This window comes from Xenopus laevis, chromosome 2L (genome assembly GCF_017654675.1).
Source record: "Xenopus laevis strain J_2021 chromosome 2L, Xenopus_laevis_v10.1, whole genome shotgun sequence".
Classification (NCBI taxonomy): Eukaryota; Metazoa; Chordata; class Amphibia; order Anura; family Pipidae; genus Xenopus; species Xenopus laevis.
This window is the reverse complement of record NC_054373.1, coordinates 158,766,868-158,787,560: the sequence shown is the minus strand read 5'-3', so window position 1 is coordinate 158,787,560 and position 20,693 is coordinate 158,766,868. Positions and strand designations below refer to the sequence as shown.

At 41.0% G+C, this 20,693-nt stretch overlaps 2 protein-coding genes across 5 annotated transcripts in view; one reads left to right on the top strand and one right to left on the bottom strand.

The window, feature by feature from the left end:
* tpte2.L (transmembrane phosphoinositide 3-phosphatase and tensin homolog 2 L homeolog) overlaps window positions 1-13,570 on the bottom strand; it is a 35,145-nt gene extending 21,575 nt beyond the window's left edge. The window contains exon 1 of one of the 3 annotated variants that reach the window (XM_041581128.1): window positions 13,548-13,570. Coding sequence is in view for 1 of the 3 variants with exons in the window: in XM_018245357.1 (XP_018100846.1) it covers window positions 6,982-6,996 (15 nt within the window). In the remaining 2 variants the exon portion in view is untranslated. 3 annotated transcript variants of the gene reach the window in all.
* fgl1b.L (fibrinogen like 1B L homeolog) overlaps window positions 7,254-20,693 on the top strand; it is a 34,943-nt gene continuing 21,503 nt past the window's right edge. Inside the window, exons 1-2 of one of the 2 annotated variants that reach the window (XM_018244650.2) lie at window positions 7,254-7,313; window positions 14,810-14,937. The gene's annotated coding sequence lies outside the window, so the exon portion shown is untranslated. The remainder of the gene's footprint in view (window positions 7,314-14,809; window positions 14,938-20,693) is intronic. The other variant, XM_018244648.2, reaches the window with a different exon arrangement.

Below are 20,693 nucleotides of genomic sequence, written 5' to 3'. Positions count from 1 at the left end.
AACAAAGCTCCGCGAGTGTCAAACTGCTGGCGATTTTTCATTATAGCCGGGGGGAAGGCAGTTCGGGGAGATTGTCGCCCCGAAGAAGAGGCGATTTGTCGCCGGGGTGACTAATCTCCCCAAATCTGCCCTTACCCTTAGGGTCAATTACATCAGGAACTAATTAACCTGCTTCAAAGTTTCTGCTGTGTAGAAGAAAACACACATACAACACAGGGAAGAGGTAGAAACTCTTTGCTGATAGTTCCCCATTTATAATCAATCTCAGTACCCCATAGGAGTAGAAGACTGGCATTTACAATAATACTAGGTCTGGTCTAAAAACCCCACCAACTTTTAGAACCTGTAATTTTAATTCAAGAAAGGTTCCATTTTATTCCATTTTGGTGTGTCCTATTGTTAGTTTTTTTGATGTACTCAAGTAGTTTGTCATTGTTAGCTCTGTTTACTTTGTTAACCATCAAAACTTAAAAACTGCTAGCTGTAAGCAACCAGTGGTTTTCCATTTCTTAAGGATAATGTATATTGTAGTTTAATCAATTTAATAGCTGTAACATAGACAAATGAAACTGAGAAAGGCCATGTTGATTACTTGTCAGCGGATGTATCTGTCACTAAAGGCAACCCAAACCTTGGAGGACCATATGCTCAAAACATTAACTGCCTCCTTGGGTCACCTGAGTCTGACCCTTCCTTATTCAGATTCCCTGAGCACTCACGAGAGCAGACAAAGATGCCAGACTTAAATAATAATAGGAAGACGCCAAACTTGGAGCAGCAATTACAATATGGATAAGGTATAATTATGAGAATATTCATAAGTCATGGGTTAATACCAAAAACACAAATAGGTAGACAAGGGCAGGGCCAGTTAAGAACTGACGGCAAACAAATACTAAATCCCCAGGCAAAACCAGACAAGAAAAACAAATCAGGTGAAGAACAGTAAACAGGACTGCCTTAAGAAACAGGACAACAAATCCAGATTCCAGGAACTCAAAAAAAACTGAGACCTACAATAGTGTTCAATAGATTCAACTTGAAAATTGGCTTCCCAGCCCATCACAGTTAATACAATGGATACACAGTAATAATTTAAAAATTTAAAGGTTCACTCTTACACTTCAGTCATATGATAATTATCCTATAGTATGGAAACAGAAACTCATCATATAAAATCAATAACTCTCAGAGCACATTTTTTTTTATTCTCAGTCCTTATTGGAGAAGACAATTTAAATATGGGGAGCAAAGGAGAATAGACTTCAAAGAATTAGCTGATATCAGAAGATGTAGTACTGTGAGTAAGGGGAGAGGACTTTTCAGTAAACCACATTGATAGTAGTCACTATTTATCCATTAGCTTTATGTTTGTCCACTTAAAGCTAAAGAGTTAACGTCAGCAGCTGAAAAGAAAAAAACCCAGTGATCCCACCATGATGCTGGAAATAACATATGAACGCTACCAGATACTGAATCTAATTTGCCTTAGAAGATATTTTTATAAGCATATTTATCAGTGAGTGCCCCATTGAACGCCCTATTCCTCCTGCACACACCCTAGCAGCTTCTGTATAATGCTCATGCTATATATCTCCAGTATAGCCATAGCTATCACTGTTAAAATTGGAAGCAAAATTGAAACATAAGCAATGTATGTAGTAGAAAGCACTGTGCTGGTGCTCCTTTTGCTCCCTGTGACTAATACCAGATGACCTTGTATACAATCAACTTGAACGCAATTGTGATTCGATTCAGTCAGGTTTGTCTGGTTTGGATAACACACACAATGCTTTTGATGAGATGAGAACTGGACGGTCAGATCAAAGCTGCAATGGTCAACTGTCTTCCAACAGTCCAATGTAGGACTCCAATTTTGATGGATACTTGCTGTTCACATGCCACTAACACCACTGTGATCTGATTATTTGGACCAGCTAGTCTAAAGACGAATCACAATCAAATGAGGGTTGTAAGAACAAATCTAATATACAAGAGGTCCAGGTTTTCCACTATAGTATTCCTTCTAATACCTACACAGCAAAGCATTCTGTCCTAGCGTCCCATTATCAATAAATGTACCATGTATCTGCAGCTGGATATTTGAACCTTGGAAAAGCATTTTTATATGAAAAGAATTCAATGAAACCAATACTGCATAGACGTTGCATAGAATTCCTAAGGATGCTAAGAAGAACCTATTATAAATATGCTTCAGTATTTATCATGTTTGAGTCACACAGGAAAAATACACCCTGCTTTATAAAGCTCCAATAGCAAACCAAAGCATATAAACTATTTTGAGTGGCTTAGACTTGAAGGTTACCAAGCCCAAGCAGCTTCTTCAACTGAAGAATATGAACCTCAGCTGATCATAAAAGGAATTCGGCTGTGGTGTCGAAGGAAATGCAAGCTCAATATCACTGTGGCTCATGGCCGAACAAGACGCCACTGGATATCTGTGTGTGCTCCTGAGACCTGTCTGATGTGATTTTCTATCTGAAATCACATATAAATTAGAGATCAGGGTCCTTAAATATACAAGAAGCAGAGATCTTTATGTAACAAAGTCACTTATAAGGCTTGTGCAAAATTAGGTCATCAGTTATACGCCCAGTCAACATGAAAAAAAAAAAAAAAAGTATTTTGCAGAACCTCAATACCCCATACATGTGCAGGCAGGTCTGTTTCTGCACTAGTTCTTCTGTTTAGTGTTTTTTATGTAAACCTGAAATTGATTATACTTTTTTACTTCCGGGAAATACATAGAGAGCTGTCTTCAGCCCTATTATGCTTTCACTTAAAGGAGAACTAAAGCCTAACTTAAGAAGTAGTAGAAATGTTGTACATGATGTTTTGTGCTTCTGTACCAGCCCAAGGCAACCACAGACCTTTAGCAGTAAAGATCTGTGTCTCCAAAGATGCCCCAGTAGCTCCTCATCTTCTTTTCTGTTGATTCACTGCACATGCTCTGTGCTGCTGTCACTTACTGAGCTTAGGGACCCACTCACAATATACAGTACACATAGAATAGAAATGTCACAATATAAGGCTGATTAGTAATTAATACAGATAATTACAACATGGCAGCACAGAAACCAGTACAACTAGCACCAGAATTTAATAATCAGCCCTGTAGCATCATCTTATATTACAGACCAACCTCATTTTCTGCTTGATAATTAGTGACGACCCCTAAACTTAGCTTCTCAACAGCTGCTCAGAGCCCACTGAGCATGTGAGTGTCACAGACACTTTCCAAGATGGTGACCCCCTGTGACAAGTTTGAAGTCCTGGATCATTGCTGCTATTGACAAGCTGAAACTTTAGGCTGGTGCAATAAGTTCAGTATATAAAATATGGCTTTTTTAGCCATTCATTTTTAGAGTTTAGTTATCTTTTAAAGAGGAGCTACCAAGAACACAGTAGTAACATGTGGAGGCACATTTATTGAGGGTCAAATTTTGAATTCAAATGAGTTTGTTTAAAACTCCCATAAACTAGAAATTCGACCAATCGAAATGTATTGTAAAAAATCAAACTTTTTAAACTCGGGTGAATAGGATTGACAAAAACTTCTCTGAAAAAAACTCGAATGTCAGGAAGGCTGCAAACAACTCCAAATTGATCCCTGAACATCTCCCATTGCCTTTAACAGCAATTCGGCAGGTTTCAGGTGGCGAATAGTCAAATTTGAAGGGCCAGAGTGTGATAAATCTTGAAAATCAAATTCGAATTTTTGAAAAACTCGAATTGAATTTGAATAACTCACTAGTCGAATGACAGTTTTGACCATAAAAAAAAAACTCAAAAATTTGAATTTCAAGTTAGAATTTTCAATTCGACCCATGATAAATCTGCCCCTTAATGTAGGCTTCCTCTCATGAGAATAAATATAATCACTTAAGAATTCTGGACCTTTTTCTGAAATCAAGAGAAACACCTTGATTAACCTTCCCTTATCAGAAATCTGTGTCTCCACTTGCAGCTTTGAGACGGAGTTATTTATTTTGACAGACAGTTAGCTCTAATACATTGTCTAAAGCTGGCCATAGACGTGCAGATATATCATTATGTCCGACGCAGAATTGTTCGTGGCAATCTCCAAACCTACCGCTAACAATTCAGTTTAAATAAATTAGTACAACGAACAACTAAGACAATGTTCTGGCCATTAAGTGACAGACAGCAATCGTAGAAAGTTATATCCAACAAATAGTATTGACTTTTTTCCACGTTCCTTTTCTCTGGCCAGGCTGAAAAAATGACCCACTAGCAGTGGCCTTAATCCAATTTTCACTAATGAGGGGTGGAGTTGAAGGTTTAAATTTCTGTATGGTTTATGTATGTTGTTACATTTGACAAAGAGCTATGTACATGTAGGGGCAGATTTATCAAGGGGCAGATTTCGAAGTAAAAAAATACTACGAAATCGAATTTAAATACTTTGAATTCGAATATCGAATTCAAACTTTTTTCATTGAATTTTGGTATTATCGGTTTCGAACGATTTTATCGTACGATCGAATGATTTAACTTTGACTTCAAAAAATGTAGAAAAATGCTGTAGAAGGTCCCCATAGGCTAACAAAGCACTTCGGCAGGTTTAATTTGGCGAAGTATTGAAGTCGAAGTTTTTTTAAAGAGACAGTATGTCGATTAGCGAATGGTTGAATATTCAAACGATCGAAGTCGTAGTATCCTATTTGATGGTCGAAGCATCCAAAAAATTACTTTGAATTTTGAACTATTTTACTTCGAAAATTCCCTCGAATTCACTTCGACCCTTGATAAATCTGCCCTGTAGTGTTTAATCAACAGCACAACTTTTGCAGCAGTTTTCTGCACCTGATTGAAGTTCAGAAACACAATTTTCTTTATTAAATAGTAGTGAGTCACCAATTGATATTGTCAGATAGGCAATACATGAAGAGATCGTATCGTTAGCCGACAGAAATCTTCTAACCGGTCCAATTCACTAAACAGCCAATCGCCATGGCATGAAAAATGTAGGAACGATCCACACATGATCCAAAAATCGTACCAAACAAAGATTTGTAGGACTTTATCTTTGAGTCTATGGCCAGTTTTTCAGAAATTTATGTGACTTTCGGTGCACGGGCAGTTGTTCGGGACCGTAAAATTCCTCCCACTGCGTATGCACGGAAAACAACAGGTCTCACTAGTTTTTAAATATGATTTTTATCCCCTATTGTCAAAAAGGACCCCTGTACACAATTCTGTGGGTTTCTGACACCATTGGAAGCAGTCGCATGGGTCAAAATATAATGGAACTGAAAAATCTGATCTGACAGCAATCCGTGTCTTCATTCGACAAGATAAAAACTGATGGTTTTGGAAAGACTTTTTTTCTCATTTAGGGTACAACTACATGAGCGTCTTCAATGCAATGCCGGCGAATCTGACATCAGATTTTGTGGATCAGTTTTTATCTGATCTTGCCACGCAACTCCACACAACAGCATGAGATTTGTAGGATCTAGATAAAATGTAAAGTCAAATCAGATAAAGTAGGAAGATGCAGTTTGTTCATGCAGCTATTTCCGACATTCAGTGTATTTCAAAGGAAAAAAAGTCAACCAGACACCATCGGATTTATCTCGTCGGATGAAGATGAAGACAAAGCATCATCCGACATGGCACGACTGTAGGATGAAGACGCGACATGCAGCGTTCGCATCCGATGTGACGTCTGAGCTTCCTCGCATCGGACCGGATGAATGTGCACCGAAAATCGCCCGTGTAGTTCTACACTTACTCCGATACCATCCTACAAACTCTCCCATGGAGTTAAGCCCTTACTTATCACATTCACACACACACACAATTCATGTGAAGCCAATTAACTTGCCTGGATGTTTGTGGAGGAAACACACACAGATCGGATCAAACAGATGGTGGCAAAGCTAACCAATGAGCCATCGTATTCATAAACAAAGTCTTTATTTCTATAGCATCCAATAGTTACTATTACCTTTTTAAGACCTGGGTGACGGTGTGTCTTTCACTTGTAATAAAATCACAGCTATCCACAACCTAAGAAACCATTTCCATTATTTTAAAAGCACAATAGCTGCTTTCTAATGCACAATAACCGTGCACCAATCACTGGTTTTTCGAAAGCGGTGTTGAATGCACTACAAGTTCCAGATGCCATCGCACTTCATTGGATACAGTTCATTTACAATGCACCCACCTGTGACCCGCTTTAAAGGGATAGAACTCATCTTGAACTATGGTTAAGGGCTCATGTGTACATAACCATAACTGCAATTGTGCTGCTGTTTGAAAAGGATGGATTTAACATGTCAGATTAAAGGGTAGAGGTTTTTAAATATACAGATATGGGATCTGATATCTCCAATGCCTAGGACCCTGGGTTTTCAAGATAAGGGATATTTCTGTAATGTGGAACAACATTTAACCACAAATAAAAATCTTTAGGGCTGTTTTAATTCCAACATGGATTCATGCAGCTTAGTTACCATCAAGTACAAGCTACTGTTTAATTATTGCAGGAAAAGTATAATACAAAGACTTTGTTAAATTGGATTGTGTGGGAAATAGAAGGCCTGCATCTTGGAGCTTTCTGGATAATAGATTTCCAGATAATAGATTCCATACTTGTAAATATTGTATTCGCAAGCTACACTGTGCACTACACATGCATACGAAAGGGGCTTTCAAATCAAACCGGCCTGTGAAATTAACATACAGAACCCAAGGAGCTTAAAACACTACAGAATATACTTGCAGAAAAAATCATGGTGGGGCTGGGGCTGCGCTAACTGATTGCTGCAGTCATTAATGTAAACTACGCAATAGGAAATACTGATCTGTAATTTGGTGATTTAATTCTTATGGACATTCATGGCAAAATCCAGGCCCTAAGCTAAAGGAAACCACATTTGGGGGTGATGCTATGTAAATATTACTATTTATCATGACCTTTTGTCTTACCCATAATTTCTTCATTATCTGCCAGGGCCTCACTGCTTGTGCGGTTTATCACGGAGGCAAAGGTTTGGTTTAAGCTGAATTCATCATGAGCTTCCAGCTGCTGGGTGACTTTGAAATATGGCTTGTGAATGCATTTTTTTGCAAAGACTTTGATAGTTTAGACACCCAAACTAGACACATATTGAATCCACATGCTGCAAGGCTAATTAGGATTCCATTTGGTTGCATGCTGCAGACTACATTGATTACTGTGCAGCCATGCAGCATGCATCTAAATGTATTCCTAATTAACATTGCAGGATGTGGTTTCACTACAAGTGTGGTTTAAAGAGGTGAGATGGCTACCCTAGATATTGTTAAGATTCTACCTTTTATCCAGAATGCTCAGGACCTGGGGTTTTCCGGATAATGGATCTTTTTGTAATTTGGATCACCATACCTTAAGTCTACTAAAAATGTATTTAAATATTAATTAAACCCAACAGGATTGTTTTGCTTCCAATAAGGATTAATTATATCTCAGTTTAGATCAAGTACAAGGTACTGTTTTATTATTTCAGAGAAAAAGTAAATCATTTTTAAAAATATGAATTATTTGATTATAATTGAGCCTATGGGAGAAGGCCTTCCTGTAATTTGAGCTTTCTGGATAACAGGTTTCTGGAGAACAGATCCTATACCAGTATACTTTTTAATGTGTTGCAAGTATATGTAATTTCTCCTGTCTTTAAATGCCCAGTAAGAAGTATATACTTTCTCAAGTGCCAAGGTCAGGCTGTTTGTCTGCCACGGTTTTATGCCAGAAGAAGAGACATCAAGCAACCCCATATCATGATGGAGATAATGAACCAGTCCTGGTCTTTTTGAGGCCTTATTTCATGTTATGATTTAGGGTAAAGGGGAATTCAGGCCTTAAAAAAAAAATCAGAAGTGGATCATTATCTCCCTCATGACAAGGGGTTAGTTGATGTTTCTGCAGATGGCAGCAGCGGACAAAAAGATGGATTATAGTGATCTATATTTGGATTTTTTAATACTTTACTTTTAAAACGAAATCAGTGGTCCCCAACCTTTTTTTTTTTTTTTTTTTTACACAAGAGCCACATTCAAGTATAAAAAGAGACAGGGAGCAACATGTGCATGAAACAAATTCCTGGGGATGCCAAATATGGCCTGTGACTGGCTATTGGTAGCCCTATGTGGACTGGCAGACTACAGGAGGCTCTGTTTGGCAGTACATCTGGTTTTAATGCAACCAAAACTTGCCTCCAAGCCAGGAATTCAAAAATAAGCACCTGTTTTGAGGCCACTGAGAACGACATTCAAGGGTTTGCTCACAAGTCACTGGTTGAGAATCACTGAACTAAATGATAGCATGGAATAAGGTCTCCAAAATGCCCCTAAAGAGCTCCAATCAAATACTAATAAGGAAGGAAATGGTTTTGAGCAGTAGGCTATAGAATAAGGAGAGGAGCAGGGTCAGACTGGGCCGCCAAGACACCAGAAAAAGCCAGTGGGGAGACTCAATCCAGGAAGTCCTGGGTGCTGCATCCTTACCTTCCCTCCAGCCCAATCGAGGTCCCAACAAGTTTAAAGTATGCTGGGGGAGCTTGGGGCGGGGGCCAGGGGGTATATGCGGGCCCCAAGGCTGCAGCCCTAGTGGACCATGGGCTGGAGTCCAACGCTGGAGAGGGGTTAACATTGCTAAATTAGATCAGTTTTGCCTGATTCAGACCATACCAGCTGAGTATCACATCCAACAGCCAGTGTAATAATTGCCTATCCTGAGGGCCCTGGCAGTCTCACTTTATGTGCCTAGATACAACCTGCTTGTAATTTATATACAGTATGTAAGTTCTGATGTATTTTTTGTACTTGCACACAGTCAGTGTGATTGTGGACTTTGCACTGTGCCACTCTGCTTTAAAAATGTCATTGCATGCCCCTATGAGTATTTTGCATAGTGTGCAACCATTATAATATACAACAGCTTTTCCTAATTTACTTAACTTTCATAGCATATTTATTTAGAAAAGGAACTGTGTCAGCAACTCGACATGACCGCCAGCGTCATGTCATTTCGTTACTTCGCCGATTTACTAACAGGGGCTGGCGTAAATTCGCTAGCAAAGTGGACCTTCTCTAGCGCTACTTCGCACCCTTACGCCAGGCGAAGTTGCGCTTTGGCGAAGGGTCAATGTAACTAAGCTAATTCACTAACTTGCGCATTTTACTGAACGTTACCTCTTGCGCCAGACTTGCCTTCGCCACCTCAGACCAGGCGAAGTGCAATAGAGTAGATAGGGATTGCTTCAAAAATAGTTTACATTTTTTCTAAGTCCCAAAAAACGCTGGCGTTTTTTCCTTTTTTAAGGGTGATAGGCTGAAAAAGATCGTAAATTATTTCGGGGGCACCCTCCTTCCCTCCTACATTTCCTAACATATGGCACCTAAACTATACATTGGGCACATGTATAGGTCAAAATTAGAGATGTCGCGAACTGTTCGCCGGCGAACTTGTTCGCGCGAACATCGGGTGTTCGCGCTCGCCGGAAGTTCGCGAACGTCGCGCGACGTTCGCCATTTTGGGTTCGCCATTGTTGGCGCTTTTTTTTGCCCTCTCACCCCAGACCAGCAGGTACATGGCAGCCAATCAGGAAGCTCTCCCCTGGACCACTCCCCTTCCCTATAAAAACCGAAGCCCTGCAGCGTTTTTTCACTCTGCCTGTGTGTGCTGAAGAGATAGTGTAGGGAGAGAGCTGCTGCCTGTTAGTGATTTCAGGGACAGTTGAAAGTTTGCTGGCTAGTAATCGTTTTGATACTGCTCTGTTATTGGAGGGACAGAAGTCTGCAGGGGTTTGAGGGACATTTAAGCTTAGGTAGCTTTGCTGGCTAGTAATCTACCTTCTACTGCAGTGCTCTGTATGTAGCTGCAGTGGGCAGCTGTCCTGCTTCTGATCTCATCTGCTGACTGCTGCAATAACAGTAGTCCTTGTAAGGACTGCTTTTATTTATTTTTTTGTTGTTTTACTACTACTACTACTACTACTACTATAAGAGCCCAGTGCTATTAGTCTAGCAGTGTTGGGGAGTGGGACTGGTGTGCTAATCTGCTGCTCCTAGTAGTTCAGCAGCACCAACTTTAATTTTTTTTTTTAATATTCATTTTTTTTTATTTTACTTTTTTTTATTTTACTACCGCTGTAGTAGTGTATAAGTTGACCTTTTAGGCATTATTTGCCCTGTAGGCATTATTTGCACACTGTTTTCTTCAACCCGCCATCGAGCTGTGTGACCTTGTTCACATTCTGTCTAAATATCCATAATATTACCGTCTCCAGAAAAAACACCGGAGTCACTTTTTTCAAGCAGCCATAATATATTTTACGTAATCCGTATCCACCGCTGTAGTAGTGTATACGTTGGCCTTGTAGGCATTATTTGCACACTGTTTTCTTCAACCCGCCATCGAGCTGTGTGACCTTGTTCCCATTCTGTCTAAATATCCATAATATTACCGTCTCCAGAAAAAACACCGGAGTCACTTTTTTCAAGCAGCATTCATATATTTTACGTAATCCGTATCCACCGCTGTAGTAGTGTATACGTTGGCCTTGTAGGCATTATTTGCACACTGTTTTCTTCAACCCGCCATCGAGCTGTGTGACCTTGTTCACATTCTGTCTAAATATCCATAATATTACCGTCTCCAGAAAAAACACCAAACAATGCCTACAAGGTCAACGTATGGCAGTTGTTTAAAGAGAACAGTAGATTACTAGCCAGCAAAGCTACCTAAGCTAAAATGTCCCTCAAATCCCTGCAGACTTCTGTCCCTCCAATACAGAGCAGTATCAAGCAGATTACTAGCCAGCAAACTTACTATCATCTGTCCCTGAAATCACTAACAGCTCTCCCCTACACTATCTCTTCCAAGCACACACAGGCAGATTTTTCAGATACATTTTTGCCCTTGATCCCCCTCTGGCATGCCACTGTCCAGGTCGTTGCACCCTTTAAACAACTTTAAAATCATTTTTCTGGCCAGAAATGTCTTTTCTAGATGTTAAAGTTCGCCTTCCCATTGAAGTCTATGGGGTTCGCGAACCGTTCGCGAACCGCTCGCGTTTTTGCGCAAGTTCGCGAATATGTTCGCGAACTTTTTTTCCGACGTTCGCTACATCCCTAGTCAAAATAACAACTCTATTTTATTTTATGAAGGTTTCCCAGCTTGTGTAGTGTAATGTATTGGCTCCTGCATATACGTCCATTGTACTTTAACTTGGCACCGTATGCAAATTAGGCATTGTTAGCGTAACTTCGCTTTGCTTGACGAATTAACGCTAGCGCAAATTGCTACCGTTCGCCTCCCTGAGCGCAACTTCGGATTTTAGTGAATTAGTGGCTCCCTGGCGAAACTTTGCCTGGCGAAGTGCGGCGAAGGCGTCGCTATCGCATTTTCGCTGCTTAGTGAATTTGCCCCATTGAGTGAAGTGCAGGGAGAAACCCTTATCTATAGTGAAATACAACATTCTGGGGAACTGAGCTCCCTTTTGCCTGTTACAAACAATGCATTTGTCTTATTAACAGAATGGAATGTGTTAACACAGATATATGTAATGTAGTGGAATGTATGTAATATTCTTTTTTCACTTGTGCCCACTAGTATATTGTTCTGCATGCTATAATAGGAAGATAGGAAAAAGTATTTAATTTTGCCTGCATCTTGCTTAATGTTTGTCTATAGTTTGTACCTGTCTGTCAGGTTGATGAGGAGATATGATGAATATATACAAAATAGATTTTGGAAGCAAACTAAATAGCCAGTCTGTACTGCATTTGTGTAGTCTGGACCTGATGCAAGTGTTTGTTGATGAGGATTTGATTGTTCGTGTAAGAAGAAAATGTGTTTTTGTACAGTGTGTTTCTATGAAGGAGGATATGGCAGAAGCATTGCTGTTTCTAAGAACAATACTTTAGTTCATTTTGGATTGTATTTAGCAGCAATTCTACGGCTATTTGTCAGGTTCAATTAATATATAAATTGGTCAAGGCTTTCCCATTGTTTTCAGTTTATGTAGTTTAACTTTGATTTTGGTTTAGAATTACCAAAGGCTGTGGATTATATGTTTGAGCTTTGGCAGTGATAACATGCCTTGTATGTTGTGTACTTAACTTCTTTCAATCAACATGGAAATTACATTATTATATTAAAGGAACGATAACACCAAAAAATTAAAGCATTTTAAAGTAATTAACATATAATATACTGCTAGCATGCACTGGGAAAAGCTGTGTGTTTGCTTCAGAAGCTCTACTATAGTTTATATAAACAAGCTGCTGTGTAGCCATGGGGGCAGCCATTCAAGCTGCTGAAAAAAAGGAGAAAAGGCCCAGGTTACATAATACATAATGGATGAACAGGGGCGATTCTCTACCAATTGCCACCTGAGGCAGCTCCCGTGATGCCACCCCCCCACGCTCCCCAGCGCTAAACGTTCTTGTGCAGGAGTGGGTCCAAGGGGGGCCGTGTCGCTAATGTAAATAGAGCAATTGAGCTCTCTGCACTAGTAGAGCCGAATTTCTGGTTTAATAATCAGAAATTCAGCTCTTTCTGCCACCCTTGGTAACTTGGGGGCTGCTACCATCTGAGGCAAGTTTCTCAACTAGCCTCATGGCAGTAGCGCCCCTGAGAATGAAACATCATTGTTTTGGATAGGGCTCATCTGTTATGTGCTATGTAAACTGTGCCTTTTCTCCTTTTTTTCAGCAGCTTGAATGGCTGTCCCCAGGGCTACACAGCAGCTTGTTTATATAAACTATAGTTGTGTTTTTGAAGCAAACACACAGCTTTTACCAGTGCAGAGCAAAAGTACATTATAGTTTAATTACTTTGATACACTTTCCGTTTCTGGTGTTACTGTTCCTTTAAAACAGAGGAGTTGGAGTCGGAGGTTCTACCTGCCACTATACATCGACGGCTCTAATGTGGAAATTCTTTGGTGTTCACCTGGCGGAGAACCTCACCTGGTCCCACAACACCAGCTACTTAGCCAAGAAAGCCCAACAGCTACTTCCTGCGCAAGCTGGATGGTTTCTTTTCACTGTACAAATGTATATGGATGAAATGACAATAAACTCACTTTTGACTCTTGAAATGAGGAGTCGGAGTCGAAGGATTTATGTACCGACCCCACAGCCCTGGGTATAACTAAAGGTTACTTACAGTGTGGCTGTACTCCTCCCACCCAACAGCCAAAGGGTCTGCTGTCTTTACTGTTATTCCCTTGTATTTGTGTGTGTATGTGTGTGTATATAGTGGGTATAGTCTGTACCTGACTGTGTGTAATGTGGGTGTCAGTTAGCTCTGTTAGCATGGTGATGGCTACACAGATGGTGCCAGTGTGTATGTGTGTGTGTGTGTATATATGTATATATATGTATATATATATGTATATATATATATATATATATATATATATATATATATATATATATATGTGTATATATATATATATATATATATTAAAATATATATGAGTACCTACCCCACAGGATGAACTTACTGTCACAGACGTGTTTGCTGCTGCTCTGATGTGCGGCTCATCAATAAGTGAAGCTCAGTGACAGGGCAGCCCTGCCCGGTTGTTTACTGCTCCCTGTCACCTACTCACATTTCTTGAATGAACTTGATCAGAGAGTTGGGACTGGAGAGGGAAAGGGGAGGGAGACAAAGCGATGAAACTGTCAGTCTGTGTGTTAGCTCTGTTTGTGACCTGTCTCTTCCTTCTCCATCCCAGCACTTTCTTCCCTTCCTCCCAGATGATATTCCCTCTCCGCTGCTTCCTTGCCTCCCTCTCTGCTTCCAGTTATCTCTCCTCTTCCTCTGGCTGCTCTGCTCACCCAGCACTTTCCACTTTCTTAGTCACCTCTAGACTTTGAATGGAGCATTATTCCTTCTTGTGGGAGGGTGGGCATGACTTGGGCAGCCCAATGTTTTTATATTCCAAGGCATAGCAGAATCCTGTCCTCGTTCTTCAAAATTCCTTTGTTTATACAGCAAAGTGCTAGCTGGAGCCACAATTAAATGGGGTTGTTCACCTTTAAGTTAACTTTTAATATGGGCTAGTACATGATATTCTGAGAAAATTTACAATTGGTTTTCATTTTTTATTATTTGTGGTTTTTGAGTTATTTGGCTTTTTATTCAGCAGCTCTTCAGTTTGCAGTTTTAGCAATCTGGTTGCTAGGGTCCCAAGTGTCCTAGCAGCCATGCAGAGATTGGACTAAGAGTAGGAGAGGACCTCAATAGAAAGATGAGTAATTACAAGTGGCAATAACAATAAATGTGTAACCTTACAGAGCATTTGTTTTATGATGGGGTCAGTGAGCCCCGTTTGAAAACTGGAAAGTGTCAGAAGAAGAAGGCAAATAATAAAAAAAAACTATAAAAAAGAAAAAGATGAAGACCAATTGAAAAGTTGCTATAAACCTATAGTTAACGTTAAGGTAAATTACCCCCTTAAAACTTTGAATCATTTGATTAAAAAGAATTACCTTCCTGTTAATTGGAGTTCTCTGGATAAAGGGTTTCCAGATAACAGCTCTTATACCTGTACATCTAAAAACCCTACATGTACATGGGTTGTAAACTATAAAAAATAACTATAAACTATAAAAAATAAATAAATAACGAAGACCAGTTGTAAAGTTTCTTAGAATTGGCCGTTCTGTAACATACTAAAAATTAACTGAAAGGTGAATTGCCCCTTTAACTCTGTAGCTGCTACAATGCATTTTAAAGTTTGTTTCTTCTTTATGTTTTCAGACACAGTGTGACCAAGTGCAACGAAACTTCCTCTCAACCAAGAAGAGGTCAAAAACCACATTTCCAGAATTCCACAGAGTAGGAACAAATACAACAACCCATATACCTAGGGATTTTGAGATGTACAGGTATAAGAGCTGTTATCTGGAAACCCTTTATCCAGAGAACCTGGAATTACAGGAAGGTTGTCTCCCATAGATTATTTTTTTATCAAATGATTCAAAGTTTTAAGGGAGTAGGTCACCTTTAAGTTAACTATAGGTTTATAGCAACTTTTCAATTGGTCTTCATTTTTTCTTTTTTTTATAGTTTTTGAATTTTTTGCCTTCTTCTTCTGACTCTCCAGCTTTCGAATGGGGGTCACTGACCCCATCTAAAGACACATGCTCTTTAAGGCTTTAAAATGTATTGTTATTGCTACTTTTTAATACTCCTCTTTCTATTCAGTCCCTCTCCTATTCATATTCCAGTCTCTTATTCAAACCAATGCATGGTTGTTAGGGTAATTTGGACCCTAGCAACCAGATTGCTGAGATTGCAAACTGGAGAACTGCTGAATAAAAAGCTAAATAACTCAAAAATCACAAATAATAAAAAAAGTTAAAACCAATTGCAAATTGTCTCAGAATATCACTCGCTACATCATATTAATAGTTCATTTAAAGGTGAACACCTTTAAAATATATTTCCTTTTCTCTGTAATAATAAAACAGTATCTTGCACTTGATCCAAACTAAGATATAATTAATCCTGATTGGTGGTGAAACAATCCTATTGGGTTTATTTAATGTTTTAATGATTTTTAGCAGACAGTATGAAGATTCAACTTAAAGAATCTTATCTGCAATCAAAAAACTGACTCCGTTTTTTGGAAACATTTCAACCAGCAGGACAAAAAACACGACATTTTATACTAAAATTCACAAACAAAATTTAATCAGAATATTAGTAAATTGGCTCTGCAGTCCACATAAGACATCAAACTACAATATTCAATTCTCATTGTGGACTACACTACTCGTGATTCTACGGTTAGACATAAGGAATTGTTTATTAGAGAATGACAGATGTAATTATTTCCAGATGACAGGGAAAGATTTAAGGGGGCAGTGGTTCCAGTAAATCCCACCTAGCTTGTCAGATATTTGGGTGAAAAACACCATATTTCTGTTATAGTTGCTGTGGTGTATAGACTCATATTTCTCCTGCTATTGTTTGTTACATTATTGTCTTTCAAATAATTACATCTCTATTAACTAATGCCACAATTAAATACTAACTAATAGGAAAATTGTAGGACCCACCCTGAATAACCCCAGCTTAGCAGATAAGTAGAGGGAATGGATCATAAGCAGCATGTAATTTAAAATATTAACCATCCACAGTAACAGGCACCATCTGTCCCTACTATTCCTGCTATCCCGCAGTCACACTCTCTTCCCAGAGACTATTATCCCACTGTTACTATAGGCACCATCTCTCCCTACTATACCTGCTATCCCACAGTCACACTCCCTTCCCAGAGACTATTATCCACTGTTACTATAGGCACCATCTCTCCCTACTATACCTGTTATCCCACAGTCACACTCCCTTCCCAGAGACTATTATCCCTCTGTTACTATAGGCACCATCTCTCCCTACTATACCTGCTATCCCACAGCCACACTCCCTTCCCAGAGACTATTATCCCACTGTTACTTTTGGCACCATCTCTCCCTACTATACCTGCTATCCCACAGTCACACTCCCTTCCCAGAGACTATTATCCCTCTGTTACTATAGACACCATCTCTCCCTACTATACCTGCTATCCCACAGTCACACTCCCTTCCCAGAGACTATTATCCCACTGTTACTTTTGGCACCATCTCTCCCTACTATACCTGCTATCCCACAGTCACACTCCCTTCCCAGAGACTATTATCCCACTGTTACTTTTGGCACCATCTCTCCCTACTATACCTGCAATCCCACAGTCACACTCCCTTCCCAGAGACCATTATCCCACTGTAACTATAGACACCATCTCTCCCTACTATACCTGCTATCCCACAGTCACACTCCCTTCCCAGAGACTATTATCCCACTGTTACTTTAGGCACCATCTCTCCCTACTATACCTGCTATCCCACAGTCACACTCCCTTCCCAGAGACTATTATCCCTCTGTTACTATAGACACCATCTCTCCCTACTATACCTGCTATCCCACAGTCACACTCCCTTCCCAGAGACTATTATCCCACTGTTACTTTTGGCACCATCTCTCCCTACTATACCTGCAATCCCACAGTCACACTCCCTTCCCATAGACCATTATCCCACTGTAACTATAGACACCATCTCTCCCTACTATACCTGCTATCCCACAGTCACACTCCCTTCCCAGAGACTATTATCCCACTGTTACTTTAGGCACCATCTCTCCCTACTATACCTGCTATCCCACAGTCACACTCCCTTCCCAGAGACTATTATCCCACTGTTACTTTTGGCCACCATCTCTCCCTACTATACCTGCTATCCCACAGTCACACTCCCTTCCCAGAGACTATTATCCCACTGTTACTTTTGGCACCATCTCTCCCTACTATACCTGCTATCCCACAGTCACACTCCCTTCCCAGAGACTATTATCCCACTGTTACTTTTGGCACCATCTCTCCCTACTATACCTGCAATCCCACAGTCACACTCCCTTCCCAGAGACCATTATCCCACTGTAACTATAGACACCATCTCTCCCTACTATACCTGCTATCCCACAGTCACACTCCCTTCCCAGAGACTATTATCCCACTGTTACTTTAGGCACCATCTCTCCCTACTATACCTGCTATCCCACAGTCACACTCCCTTCCCATAGACCATTATCCCACTGTAACTATAGACACCATCTCTCCCTACTATACCTGCTATCCCACAGTCACACTCCCTTCCCAGAGACTATTATCCCACTGTTACTTTAGGCACCATCTCTCCCTACTATACCTGCTATCCCACAGTCACACTCCCTTCCCAGAGACTATTATCCCACTGTTACTTTTGGCACCATCTCTCCCTACTATACCTGCTATCCCACAGTCACACTCCCTTCCCAGAGACTATTATCCCACTGTTACTATAGACACCATCTCTCCCTACTATACCTGCTATCCCACAGTCACACTCCCTTCCCAGAGACTATTATCCCACTGTTACTTTAGGCACCATCTCTCCCTACTATACCTGCTATCCCACAGTCACACTCCCTTCCCAGAGACTATTATCCCTCTGTTACTATAGACACCATCTCTCCCTACTTTACCTGCTATCCCACAGTCACACTCCCTTCCCAGAGACTATTATCCCACTGTTACTTTTGGCACCATCTCTCCCTACTATACCTGCAATCCCACAGTCACACTCCCTTCCCATAGACCATTATCCCACTGTAACTATAGACACCATCTCTCCCTACTATACCTGCTATCCCACAGTCACACTCCCTTCCCAGAGACTATTATCCCACTGTTACTTTAGGCACCATCTCTCCCTACTATACCTGCTATCCCACAGTCACACTCCCTTCCCAGAGACTATTATCCCTCTGTTACTATAGACACCATCTCTCCCTACTATACCTGCTATCCCACAGTCACACTCCCTTCCCAGAGACTATTATCCCACTGTTACTTTAGGCACCATCTCTCCCTACTATACCTGCTATCCCACAGTCACACTCCCTTCCCAGAGACTGTTATCCACTGTTACTATAGGCACCATCTCTCCCTACTATACCTGCTATCCCACAGTCACACTCCCTTCCCAGAGACTATTATCCCTCTGTTACTATAGGCACCATCTCTCCCTACTATACCTGCTATCCCACAGTCACACTCCCTTCCCAGAGACTATTATCCCTCTGTTACTATAGACACCATCTCTCCCTACTATACCTGCTATCCCACAGTCACACTCCCTTCCCAGAGACTATTATCCCCACTGTTACTTTAGGCACCATCTCTCCCTACTATACCTGCTATCCCACAGTCACACTCCCTTCCCAGAGACTATTATACCTCTGTTACTATAGGCACCATCTCTCCCTACTATACCTGCTATCCCACAGTCACACTCCCTTCCCAGAGACTATTATCCCTCTGTTACTATAGGCACCATCTCTCCCTACTATACCTGCTATCCCACAGTCACACTCCCTTCCCAGAGACTATTATCCCACTGTTACTTTTGGCACCATCTCTCCCTACTATACCTGCTATCCCACAGTCACACTCCCTTCCCAGAGACTATTATCCCACTGTAACTATAGACACCATCTCTCCCTACTATACCTGCTATCCCACAGTCACACTCCCTTCCCAGAGACTATTATCCCACTGTTACTTTTGGCACCATCTCTCCCTACTATACCTGCAATCCCACAGTCACACTCCCTTCCCAGAGACCATTATCCCACTGTAACTATAGACACCATCTCTCCCTACTATACCTGCTATCCCACAGTCACACTCCCTTCCCAGAGACTATTATCCCACTGTTACTTTAGGCACCATCTCTCCCTACTATACCTGCTATCCCACAGTCACACTCCCTTCCCAGAGACTATTATCCCTCTGTTACTATAGACACCATCTCTCCCTACTATACCTGCTATCCCACAGTCACACTCCCTTCCCAGAGACTATTATCCCACTGTTACTTTTGGCACCATCTCTCCCTACTATACCTGCAATCCCACAGTCACACTCCCTTCCCATAGACCATTATCCCACTGTAACTATAGACACCATCTCTCCCTACTATACCTGCTATCCCACAGTCACACTCCCTTCCCAGAGACTATTATCCCACTGTTACTTTAGGCACCATCTCTCCCTACTATACCTGCTATCCCACAGTCCACACTCCCTTCCCAGAGACTATTATCCCACTGTTACTTTTGGCACCATCTCTCCCTACTATACCTGCTATCCCACAGTCACACTCCCTTCCCAGAGACTATTATCCCACTGTTACTTTTGGCACCATCTCTCCCTACTATACCTGCTATCCCACAGTCACACTCCCTTCCCAGAGACTATTATCCCACTGTTACTTTAGGCACCATCTCTCCCTACTATACCTGCTATCCCACAGTCACACTCCCTTCCCAGAGACTATTATCCCTCTGTTACTATAGACACCATCTCTCCCTACTATACCTGCTATCCCACAGTCACACTCCCTTCCCAGAGACTATTATCCCACTGTTACTTTTGGCACCATCTCTCCCTACTATACCTGCAATCCCACAGTCACACTCCCTTCCCATAGACCATTATCCCACTGTAACTATAGACACCATCTCTCCCTACTATACCTGCTATCCCACAGTCACACTCCCTTCCCAGAGACTATTATCCCACTGTTACTTTAGGCACCATCTCTCCCTACTATACCTGCTATCCCACAGTCACACTCCCTTCCCAGAGACTATTATCCCTCTGTTACTATAGGCACCATCTCTCCCTACTATACCTGCTATCCCACAGTCACACTCCCTTCCCAGAGGACTATTATCCCACTGTTACTTTAGGCACCATCTCTCCCTACTATACCTGCTATCCACAGTCACACTCCCTTCCCAGAGACTGTTATCCACTGTTACTATAGGCACCATCTCTCCCTACTATACCTGCTATCCCACAGTCACACTCCCTTCCCAGAGACTATTATCCCTCTGTTACTATAGGCACCATCTCTCCCTACTATACCTGCTATCCCACAGTCACACTCCCTTCCCAGAGACTATTATCCCTCTGTTACTATAGACACCATCTCTCCCTACTATACCTGCTATCCCACAGTCACACTCCCTTCCCAGAGACTATTATCCCCAC